Raw genomic sequence first — 12,540 nt, forward strand, 5'->3', positions numbered from 1 at the left:
AATCCAGCCCCTCAGGGCACCACTCCTCCCACTCCCACCAAGGACGGAGCAACACTCCTCCCACTCCCACCAAAAGACGGGGCACTATTCCTTCTTCTACTGACTACAAGCACTGTCATTTTTTTTTTTAGAAAGTTTGGAGACCCCTGTTCTAAAGCAATCACATCAGTATGTCAGTAATGTCATGAAGCAACACCTATGTGAAAAGGTTGATGGGAGCCTGAGTGCTTCAACTAGTACACTACATATATACTGAGTCAAAGCCCTGTAACCAGTTATTTCGTGCATGAGGTGGCAAGTGGCAGCTTCTAGAACAGCCTTCTCACACAAGTGTTGTCTAGTTCCTTTAAAGAAATTAAACATGGTCTGCTTGATTGAAGAAACATTTATTGCAGGTTTTTGTAAATGTAATTTGACAAGTATATAAAAAGGGAACAACAAAGTTTGGTAGGAAAGTAACTGCTAATTCAGTTCTGAAATATTATCATGGGTAATATATTAACTTTAGCATAACCATAATTCTTTAACAAAAAGCTTCCCTGAGGAAGTTTAAAGTGAAAATGTGGTTTGCCGATTATGGGGATAGTAGCAAGCTAACTTAACAGCCATTGACCACAGCTACACACACTTTGCTCCCAGCAACTAACTGGAGCAGCAATGGGGTAAAGTGGTAGTCCCATGTAAGCTTTAAATCATGACTATGGGCCTAAAAACAGGACTCTTATGACAGCGATGTGTACCTAAGTGGCCATTCAGTACTGCAATATGGAGAAAGACCCATACCTTCCATAGCTGGGAAGTACAGGGTATTTCTCTTCCTGCCTGGCAGTTGAAAAAGGGCAGTAGTGGACAAAAGGAAGGCAAGTGTAAGCAGCCCAAAAGTTCAAACCTGTTACTTATCCAAACCAAATGTTCACTTTAAATAGCAATATTTCCAACATGGAAGGTGCATATTTCCAAATTTTTCATAGGCATCTCTGCCTGTAAAGCTTCCAAAGAGCTTTAAACTTTCAGAAGCAGGTTCCGGAGGGATGGAGGCTCTGAGGCCCCAAGCTTTGTTAAAGCAAACATTTATTAGAAGAGGGGGGAGAATGTTGTTAACATGCAAGCATGCACATAATGTCAGTTAAAAACCTTCAATACAATTCACCCTATCATTTCCATTGTAAAGTAGGGAAGTCAGCCATCTATTGAGAAAAGCAAGCCACAAGTCTCCACTCTGCAGTTAGAGCAAGGAGTTTTGCTACAGATGCAAACGCTTTCAAATGGAAATAATGGGGATACCATTAATTAAAACAGTTACAGCAGTGCAATGGGTTCTGCCTACTGACATGTTCAATATAATTCTTGACAACACAGCACTGAAGATTAAGACACTCCAAGTACTATGCTGCTATGTATAGCAATGAAAATTCTTGGAAAAACATTAGAGGAAAATTGTGCTTTGTATATGCAGGGCAAGAAAAAGGTTCAGTTTATTGCTCCTCCACCAGATGCTTATACTTGCTTTTTCTTCACTGCCCTGTAGCTCAAACCACATGGGCTGCAGTTAGGACTTTTTGAAGTGGCTGATCCGATCAGTTCTGCCTGTCAGTTTTTTTAGGCAGACCTGATCAGGTGGTCCATTCACCCCTATGGACTGGGGTCCAATCTGGTCTGCTAAAAAAGAAAAAAAAACAAAACAAAAAACTCACACAGAAGGGGGTCTATCCGCCTCTGTTTAGGCGGATTGGAGGGTATTTAGGTATAAAACAGACAGCTGTGTCCCTTTACGCCGGGCCACCCTAGAGTAGAGCAGGCTCTGTTCTGCATATACTGTCATCTGTCCACTCTGCTCCCATCAGCATGGGAGCTGATCCCCTGCTTATCAGAACAGAATCCGCCCCATGTGAAAGGGGCCTTAGGGACATACCCTGTACTTTCAGCTATGGAAAGATATGCAACTCACAATGTCCTCTCATTAAACAGGTGCTTAGCAACTGGCCACTTAGGCGCTCTGTTTTTGTTTTTTTTTTTATTTTCTTTACTTTATGTTTTTACACATAAAATAGGAGGTAGACAGGTCTCACCCCTGTGTAAAGCTGGCCATACACTGATCAAAATTCAGCTTATCAGGCTGGTCCAGCAATCTCAGAAGAAACTGGCTGAAAGAACAAAAAAAAAAAAAAAAAAAGAAGTAGCTGTGTGCAGCCAGTGCAGAGCCAACTTATTGCTCAGCTATCACAAGGCCACTCCTGCAGGTGAATGAAGGAAGACCAGTATAAGCAACTGCAGGGGTCAACATTACAGTAAACCTGTTGCTTTTTCCCTACACGGGCAAAGCAAAAGGTTCAATTTAAACTTCTGGTTGTTTAATTCTTCATTATTTTTCCTTTCAACTTTTAAAAGGAAATTACCTGAACAAAAAAAACAAAAACCCACACAACATAGTAACCATTACAATGGTTTTAAATTGCAATACTGTAGAAAAGGGAAGCTATAACAAAACCCTATGCAATACCATTACCTCAAGTGACTGGTTTAAAAGGCAATTTCCATGATCAAAAAAAAGCATGAGAGAACACGTCAAACAGAATGTGTTCTTCAGTGCAAACAATGCTTTCTACTACTTAAAAAAAGTTTCTTTGATCTTTCCAAGAAACCATATAATGCAATGCAGAAATAAAATGCCAGTCCACAACATGGTGACAGATTTTTCAGTCTACTATAATAAAACTTATTAAAAAAACAAAAACAAAAAAAACACAACATTTGTTTACCCTTTACAAAATGATCAAGCTCAGCATTTCTTTTATTAATGGCCAAAGCCTTTGCCTATATGCTAGGCAAGAACCCGCAAGCAGCGTACAAATTTGAATCATGAAATCTATAGTTTTCTTATTCTCACCCAGGTTATAGGGAACGTATATTTTCACTTTCTGGAAGCAAATATACTACAACAGTTTCATACAATAAAAACCACCATGTCTCAGCAATAAGGTGTTGCTGGTAACATCCAATGCAATTTATTCCCATTGGATGTTACCAGCAACGGTAACAGGGGCTGAGAGGTGAACAGCTTGAGAACCCCGGATACGTCTATGTGCATTGCACGAAAAACTTTTGTCCTGAACAACCTGTTTAACTTTAAAGCTATTACTGTAAAGTAATGTTTTGCAACCTGCAAAACATTACTTTACAGTAATAGCTTTAAAGTCTTCAAACTACTAACTATTCTTTAAGTTGCACCATTAGCCACATAGAAAATAACCAATAAAACAAATGCACCCTTTCATGCAGCCACACATTAAAACTGTATCTCTGCCATATTAAAAGTAACACAAAAATCAAATTCCCTAACCTGGGAAATAGTGTTTATAAAATCAGAGAAATAAAAACTTTTGCAAACATGACTGGCAGTAGACTGCTGTTTACATGAAATAACGAAGATACCTTAAAAGAAAATAACCTTTTCATAGGTATAAAAATAGATTTCAGTGGCACTGGCAGTAAAAGAAAGAACAATGCTGGATAATTACATCACAGAACAACTTGTTGATTTTGTTCGAGGATCACCCTATAGGGAGGAAAACAAAAAGACTTAAAAACTTTATACTCTCATTTTACCTAAACAATGCAATACAGATTTTTACATCTAAAAGCAACCAGGTGAAGATTTCTCTGTCTCTCAATGGACTTGAGGGGGAAAAAAAAAAAAATTTAAACAAATTTAGGAACAGCCGGGTTATACTGCAGCCTAGAGGGGGGGTCGGGACACTGGCAAATCAAAAAATCATAAGCCAGCCCCCATATAACCCCTCTCCCATCGTCAGTTTATGGATAAACCAATACACAAGATCAGGGGAAGATAAAAAACAAAAACAAAGATGGGAGGGGACCAGAGTCTCTATGAACTCAGAAAAATATATTTTGTGAACATTTCTCTGCCGCAGATTTTTACCAGCGGAGAAGCTAATTGCACATATGGTGAACCCTTAAAGCGATTCTAAATCCAATTTTTCCCTAAAATGAAACATGCTATACTTCAGCGCTGTGCAATTCTTTGGCACAGAACAGTCCCAAACTTCCTCTCCTGGAGTCCCCCCTCTGGAGCTCGCCAATCCTCCTCTTCTCAGAGTACTCCCATAGCAAGTGGCTTGTTACAGGGGTACCCGTGTGGTCATGCGCATCTGAGCCACGCTGTGTGTGGATACAGTGTGGCTCATCCCCGCCCCCAATCACAGGATTTGATTGACAGCAGCAGGAACCTGCGAGACCAGAAAGAAGAGAGAAGAGCTGAGGCAGACAGGACAGTGCTGGATCGAGAATGGACTCATGTAAGTGTATGGGGGGGAACTGCCCATGAAAGGTTTACCGTAATATGCAGGCAATGCATTAAGGTAAATATAAGGCCAGATGGTTCTATTGGGATGTCTTCTGCTTCTCTGATGAATTCCTCCAATTCCCAATCTATATTACTTGCCTATGACTCCCACTGGTGACTCACTCTCCTATCCCCGTCGTTCCTAGCCTCCTCTCCTCATAGTTTTTTTTTTTCCTTTTGCCCGGTTTTTCTTCACCCCTCTGCTTCTCTAACATATTTAACTAAAAATTGTACAGGCTTCCCTCAGTGAATCTGTTTTCTATTGAAGTTAGAGTGCACAGCCCGACCAAAGGGTTCTTTACATTTGAGTCCAATGGTAATGCCATTTTCGTAGCCACTCGTCTGCACTTTTATTTCCCATGGTATACCTTTGGCCATTGGTTGTGCCTAGAACACTTAATACCGACTTATGTAAAGTTAACATTTTATTGTAACTGTTGCACACCTTTAAATAAATACATCAAAAATAAAAACCACAACAGGGCAGTGGGCTGCTGTTCAAACTTTTATAGCTTTCTAATGATTTGGTTGGATGCAGGCAAAATCAACCACGGGTATATGCTGCCATGCATAGGCACCAAGAAAGGAAAATTATGGAAAGCTAAGAATTCAGCTTTTTTTGGTTTCTTGTAATCTCCTAAGATATGTACACAGTACAGGTTTAACTTTGATATGCACACTACTACTTGGAGTACTTCTGTAATATAAAGTGGTAACTGTAGGGTTTTCACCACTATAAAAACTATTGTAAAAAGAAAAAAAAACAAACTCTACCATCATCCCCATTTCAAAAGCGTACTAGTGATTCTGTTATCGAAGAATTTAGCTATACAGCAATGGCAGAAATACACCAGATTTTGCCATGTGAAAATAGTAATATTATTAAATTACCTGCTGATGAAAAAGATCTTCCTCCCCAAATTCAGCTTCTTCTTCTTCTTCATCTTCCTCTACGGTGGTGAGGACAGACCTTGATACAATTCTCACTGCCAATTCCTGTTGGAAAAGCAAAGAATTCAAAAACTTGACACAAATAATTCAAACTGCAATAACTGATTAACAACTTCAATATGGATAAACTTGCTACAAATACAACCAGCGGTTACATTTTCCCTATACGATGCTAGGATGGCAATACTGGTACGGAAATCCCCGGATATTGTGGGATTCAATAGAGGAATTCTTACTGAAAAGATATCCCTTTATGCAGATTACATCCTCCTGTATTTGGGTGACACCTCCAAATCCCTAGATATGGTTATGTCTCTAATAGATCGTTTTGGAGTTCTCAGGATTTAAAATTAACTGGCATAAAATCGGTCCTAATGCCCTTAGACCTTGTAGACCTCCCCCTTCTAGTTTGCACGCAGCAGGTACAAATAGTTACTTAATTTATGTATCTGGGGGTGGTGGTGACACCTGATCCGAGACAAAATACTTAAACCTCAATCTTTTACCCCTACTCCAAAAACATAAATCGAAGTGCAACAGCTGGTGTCAACTCCCCCTCTCGGTCGTGGGGAGGGTAAATTTAATTAAAAAACGGTATGTGCCCCACAAATCCGCTACATATTTCACAATTCTCCTGTATGGATTGCTAAGAAATGGTTTTACCGCATAGAAACGCAGTTCAGAACCCTCACCTGGAAAAAACAGACAGCTAGGATTAAGCTATCCGTTTTACATTATGGCAAAGATTCAGGGGGCTTAGCTGTTCCTGGCGGCTCAACTTCAGCACCTAGTGGGGTGGGATTTACTCGATACTGGGGATCCCATCATGGGCCTAACCTCCCTTCCAGATCTCACTCTCTGCTCTCTTCCACTTTGAAATGGCTTTACCAGTCCTCCCTCAAGCCCCCACCGCGGACCTCCTAAAGAGACTGTGGTGAACTGTGAAAACATCTTTTCATGTAACTGGGTGTCTCCCTAGTACCCCACTATGGCGCAACACTAATGATGTTTAATTAGCTAAAAGTAGAGGGTATCCAAAATTGGAGGGAGAAGGGATTGAGATTTGTGGCTCAGCTGTATTCTAGGGGAACATTGAAGTCCTTTGCACAACTCAAAATTGAATTTGCACTTACCCATAAACAATTTTAACACTACCTTCAATTATGTCACGCTTTGCAAGGCAAATCTCTCCTCTCCAACTTCACACTGACTGAATCCACTCTGCTTAAAGATGTTACTCAGGCGACACATAAAAAAGGGCAGGATTTCTCACATCTATTCACAATTATTGGCTACTGTACAAGATTATGCCAATTTGCATAGTAGGACAAAGATATTGGGGAGATTGTTGGTGACACCTGTGATCTCTCTCTCTCCCCCTCCCACCCACAAATTATCACAATTATTCATTCTCCACCGTGCTTATAGAACTCCTATGAAGCTGCACTGGTGGGGCAGGAGAGACTCCCCAAAGTGCTCAAGATGCAAGGTACACGGAGGTGACTTCATCCATATGATCTGGCGTTTTGGCGATAAATTGAACAGATACTGGAAAGAGGTCTTACAAAAAATGTCCCTAGCATAGCAATACACTATTCCTCAGGACCCTTTAACTTGCCTACTGGGTGCTTTAGATCAGGAGGCACAACAACCTGGAGAGTACATTATGGTTTCTGAAGTACTATATCTGGCCAGGAAACTAATTGCCAGATAAATGGCCGTCTTCTGTCCCTGCATCTAAAAAGCAATGGACAGACTAGGTCAACTCACTACTCAGAGGAAAACTCACATACCAACATTGCACTGCCCATCGAAAATTTCAGACTGTATGGCAAGGCTGGCTAGATATACCTAGGCTTGCCCCATCTCAATTGATAATGGACAGGCTACTACAAGTGATACCCTACTCCTATGTAGACACCGTCACATATCCCTTAGGTAGTGATTGTGTAGACACACAGATCCTTACCATTGTGCCCCAGATGACTCCCTATATTTCAATGAGATATAGAGATAGATATATAGATATCTCGATTGTTGTTTTCACATATCAATGGATCTGCGCATCCAAGGATTAGCACTGTATACTATGGTGATTGTATTTTTTTCTTCAAATACCCTGTATGCATTGATCCCATTTCTCTTTCACAATAAAAGCGGTTTGGATATTTAAAAAAAAAAAAAAACAAAAAAAGTGCGGAAGGAAACACACACACACACACACACACACACACACACACACACACACACACACCTTACAGAGCACTAATATTATATAACACTGACCTCATCTTCATTGCTCACCAGACAGAACCTGATGTTGCTGTCAGTTCCCCAAGAACTTTGATTTTTCCAAACCAACACAGAAGGAGGGCTATGTGGGACGCCAGCATCAGCACTATAGATCTACCAAAAGAAAAAAAATAAAAAAATTAGCGTTAAGGTGACATTTCTAAAACATTTTTTTAAACCACAAAAGAAAAAAAAAAATTTGTCATTATTAAGTCATTACAGACAAGTGGGGAAAAGTGTAACAGATGCAACACAACACTCCATGCCCAGCACAGGTAGTACACTTTGATATTACTACATCTGCAAACCTTTATGCATAAGGACTTCTGGGGAATGGCCAAATACTATAAAATGCCACCATATGAGCAAAACAGGTCATCATACCCCATGAGTGTTGAAACATTTGTTGGTTCCTGAGTGCTTGAAAACAGGAACCAACATTTACTTACATTTGATAATCCCTTGTTATACGATGGAAATGGCACATCAGCACTATTACTGAATTGTCTGCATGCACATGTGCTTTTCTGTGAGTATCACACTTCACCCTCTGCTAGTAATGATCTTCCCAAGTATCAGACTTAATATCTGCACCATTTTCAGTTACAATCGGCTCCATTTGATTTTCAACTCGCTTTACCTGACCTTTTTGTAACGGCTACTTAGGACATGCATTTTTAACCATTTCCGTAGAAAATTAAACTACAGTGGGTATAGAAAAGAATCACCCCCTTTTAAAATAATCACATTTGGTTGCTTTGCAACATGAAATGAAGATAGAAAGTTTGTTTTATCCAGCTGTATTTAGTGCAACATCCAAGTGAAAGCTAAAACAGAGCAGGATCCTTCTTATTTTTGCTCTTATAGATCACATATTATAGGAATTTTCTGCAATAACCCTTCTTTGGTCCCTATCGAATCAATGAGATATCCAATATATAAACATTTTCCTGTCATTTCTTTCAATCTTGATGGGGGGGTGGATGAAATCTCATTTCTCAATAGTGGATTTTTACAGTGGGTATAGAAAATAATTCTTGAGTAGATGGAGGAAGTAGATCACACACCTGACTTCCTATCTATTTTTAAACTTTCCCTCTCTTTCATTCATTCATTCTGGGTACTATGTTAGTAATGTAAGGATGCCCCATCGTTTAATGGAAATAAAAATTAATCAACCTGGGGTATTTCCTCCCAGATCTGGACCACTGCATCAGTGAGCTCCTGGACAGTCTGAGGTGCAACCTAGTGGAGTCAGATGGACCGAAACATAATATCCCAGAGGTGTTCTATTGGATTTAGGTCAGACAAGCATGGTGGCCATTTAATGGCATCAATTCCTTCATCCTGTAGGAACTACCCGCATACTCCCACCACATGAGGCCGGGCATTGTCGTGCAGCAGGAGGAACCCAGGACCCACCACACCAGCGTAGGATCCGACAATGGGTCCAAGGATTTCATCCCGATACCCAATGGCAGTCAGGGTGCCATTGTCTAGCCTCTAGAGGTCTGTGCATCCCTCCATGGATATGCCTCTCCAGACCCACCACCAAAAACAGTCATGCTGAACGATGTTACAGGCAGCATAACATTCTCCACGGCTTCTCCAGATCCTTTCATGTCTGTCACATGTGCTCAGGGTGAACCTGCTCTCATCTGTGAAAAGCACAGGGCGCCAGTGGCAGACCTGCCAATGCTGGTGTTCAATAGCAAATGCCAACCAAGCTCTATGGTGCCGAGCAGTGAGCACAGGGCCCACTAGAGGACATTGAGCCCTCAGGCCACCCCGAGTCAGTTTCTGATTGTTTGGTCAGACATTCACACCAGTGGCCTGCTGGAGGTTATTTTGTATGGCTATGGCAGTGTTCATCAAGGTCCTGTCCAGCTCTCCTAGAGTAACGGCTTATCTCCTGGAATCTCCTCCATGCTCTTGAGACTGTGCTGGGAGACAGCAAACCTTCTGGCAATGGCACGTATTGATGTGCCATCCTGGAGGAGTTGGACTGCCTGTGAAACCTCTGTAGAGTCCAGCTATTGCCTCATGTTACCAGTAGTAACAATTACCCTAGTCAAATGCAAAACTAGAAAAAAAGTCATATATATAATGTGAATCCTTGTGAGCTATTAAGAATGAGGTATTCTGTGAGTGTTAAACAATTATGTGCTAGTTTTTTGTGTTAGGTGCGCTGGCACTTACACAAACTCACTTGGTAGTGTCAGATCAATATATAAAAGGTATTAATAATGCCGCGCTCCTATTTGTATACATATATATCTCTATATCCAATCTGTGCTCATTCTACTTAATAGATAGTGATATTCCATAAACTAATATGATTAAATGATTGCTAATATATTGCCAATACACACATACACAACCTAAATTTGTGTAATAAATAATAATCAATATAGGACCTTGATATAATGTGAATAATGAATAAGTGGACAAATCAATATAAATATAATTAGTGCCACTCTAATTATATGTGATCAATCCGGCAATATTAGTGCAAAAATATTCTAATGTGCACGTGGATAAGTGTAATACATGAAAAATAAATAAATAAAGTCTTTATAGACAAGTGCCAAAGTGCAGGTGAATCCTTGTTCCCTCTCGCCAGGTGCCTTATGGTCTCCCTATGCGCTCACCTTTAAATTTGCCTGAATGAATTCAGGCAAATAAACTTTTTGATCCTTCCAGGATCGGTGGGTTGATGCTCTGTGTAATTAGATGTGCCAAGGTGTAGATGTAGGTACTCCTGTACTCTCCTCTTTCTCCTTTAACAACTGCTCATACACCGATATAAAGACCAGCTCTTTCTCCTTATTCCCTTCCAGGGGTCATCTCCTTCTCATTTCCTCCTCTCACCCATGTGGAATTTAAGGGTCAGATGTAGAGAAAAGAAAAACAAACCATTGTGTTTTATCCTTTTAAAAGTGGAAATTTATTTCTGCCTGTAGCGATTTTTCACAGCGATACACAGTTCCTTGGTAGTCCAGTGCGGCATAAATAACACAGTCAATAGTGGGTGAGCAATCCTGTACCTCTGCTCTCCCTCCCTGCCTGCCTCTGTCTGCGTTGGAATCGCCGAGCCTCGCCGCTGCAATGTCGTGACGTCAGAGCCCCTCCCCTACGCGTTGCGTCACAGGGTCACGTGACTTCATCAGGGGGATAATGATTCATTATCCCCCTGATGAAGTCACGTGACCCTGTGACGCAACGCGTAGGGGAGGGGCTCTGACGTCACGACATTGCAGCGGCGAGGCTCGGCGATTCCAACGCAGACAGAGGCAGGGAGGGAGAGAAGAGGTACAGGATTGCTCACCCACTATTGACGGTGTTATTTATGCCGCCCTGGACTACCAAGGAACTGTGTATCGCTGTGAAATATCACTACAGGCAGAAATAAATTTCCACTTTTAAAAGGATAAAGCACAATGGTTTGTTTTTCTTTTCTCTACATCTGACCCTTAAATTCCACATGGGTGAGAGGAGGAAATGAGAAGGAGATGACCCCTGGAGGGGAATAAGGAGAAAGAGCTGGTCTTTATATCGGTGTATGAGCAGTTGTTAAAGGAGAAAGAGGAGAGTACAGGAGTACCTACATCTACACCTTGGCACATCTAATTACACAGAGCATCAACCCACCGATCCTGGAAGGATCAAAAAGTTTATTTGCCTGAATTCATTCAGGCAAATTTAAAGGTGAGCGCATAGGGAGACCATAAGGCACCTGGCGAGAGGGAACAAGGATTCACCTGCACTTTGGCACTTGTCTATAAAGACTTTATTTATTTATTTTTCATGTATTACACTTATGCACGTGCACATTAGAATATTTTTGCACTAATATTGCCGGATTGATCACATATAATTAGAGTGGCACTAATTATATTTATATTTATATTGATTTATCCACTTATTCATTATTCACATTATATCAAGGTCCTATATTGATTATTATTTCACAAATTTAGGTTGTGTATGTGTGTATTGGCAATATATTAGCAATCATTTAATCATATTAGTTTATGGAATATCACTATCTATTAAGTAGAATGAGCACAGATTGGATATAGAGATATAGAGATATATATGTATACAAATAGGAGCGCGGCATTATTAATACCTTATATAGAAAAAAAGTCAGAAAAGATGAGTAGGGAAAAAAAGGTCAGTGGCCTCTACCTGTAAAACCATTCCTTTTTTGGGGGTCATCTCAATGTTGCCCATCTAGTGCACCTGTTAATTTCATTAACACCAAAGCAGCTAAAACTGATTAACAACCCCCTCTGCCATTTAAGTAACCAGATCAATATCCCAAGATTTTAAACTGACTTGATTCTATACTCTGCTTAAAAAAAGTATTCCTTTAATTTTTTGTGAGCGGTGTATATCAGTTCTTCCACCACAACTTACCTTAACAGACTGCTCTGCTTTAAGTACATACTTTGGTGTGAACTTGTATACCATTTCTTCCTTGTCCCCAATTTTAACTTTTAGTCTCCAGTTACCTAGAGACTGATCCTAGGAGGTAACAGAAAATGGAATAAGAAAATAGTATTCCTTAATTACCAAAAAAATACAAAAAAAAAAAAAAAAAAAAAAAAAAAAAAAAAAAAAAAAAAAAACACACACACACAGCATCTCAATAGTTCAAACCCAATACAATAAGTCATTAAATCTAGGTAGGAATGTAATGTCAATTCCATACAGAGTGCAGTTCAGGTCACAGAAAATTATTTTTTGGACAATGGGTTAAATGCAGCTACCTTCAAATGATTGGACACTGGCAAAAGCTTTGCTGAGAACCACCCTCCAGTGTAGCCATATAACCCAGCCCACTCCACAGATGTGGGGGAAAGACCTGTACTCCCAGATAGGAATTTTGATGTACCTGTATTCCTTATTATCCTAATCGTACAGGACAC

General features: G+C 40.2%; 1 protein-coding gene across 1 annotated transcript in view; it reads right to left on the reverse strand.

Annotated features, from left to right (window-relative positions):
- Nucleotides 1-370: 370 nt before the first annotated feature.
- Nucleotides 371-12,540, reverse strand: part of LMNB2 (lamin B2) — a 46,711-nt gene continuing 34,541 nt past the window's right edge. The window contains exons 9-12 of the mRNA XM_089675683.1: nt 12,029-12,136; nt 7,601-7,720; nt 5,255-5,359; nt 371-3,556 (exon numbers count right to left, since the gene is read on the reverse strand). Coding sequence (XP_089531809.1) covers nt 3,515-3,556; nt 5,255-5,359; nt 7,601-7,720; nt 12,029-12,136 — 375 coding nt within the window. The 3' untranslated portion in view covers nt 371-3,514. The remainder of the gene's footprint in view (nt 3,557-5,254; nt 5,360-7,600; nt 7,721-12,028; nt 12,137-12,540) is intronic.

Source organism: Staurois parvus, unplaced genomic scaffold (genome assembly GCF_062004578.1).
Source record: "Staurois parvus isolate SC_StPar_1 unplaced genomic scaffold, SC_StPar_1.0 ptg000013l, whole genome shotgun sequence".
Lineage (NCBI taxonomy): Eukaryota > Metazoa > Chordata > Amphibia > Anura > Ranidae > Staurois > Staurois parvus.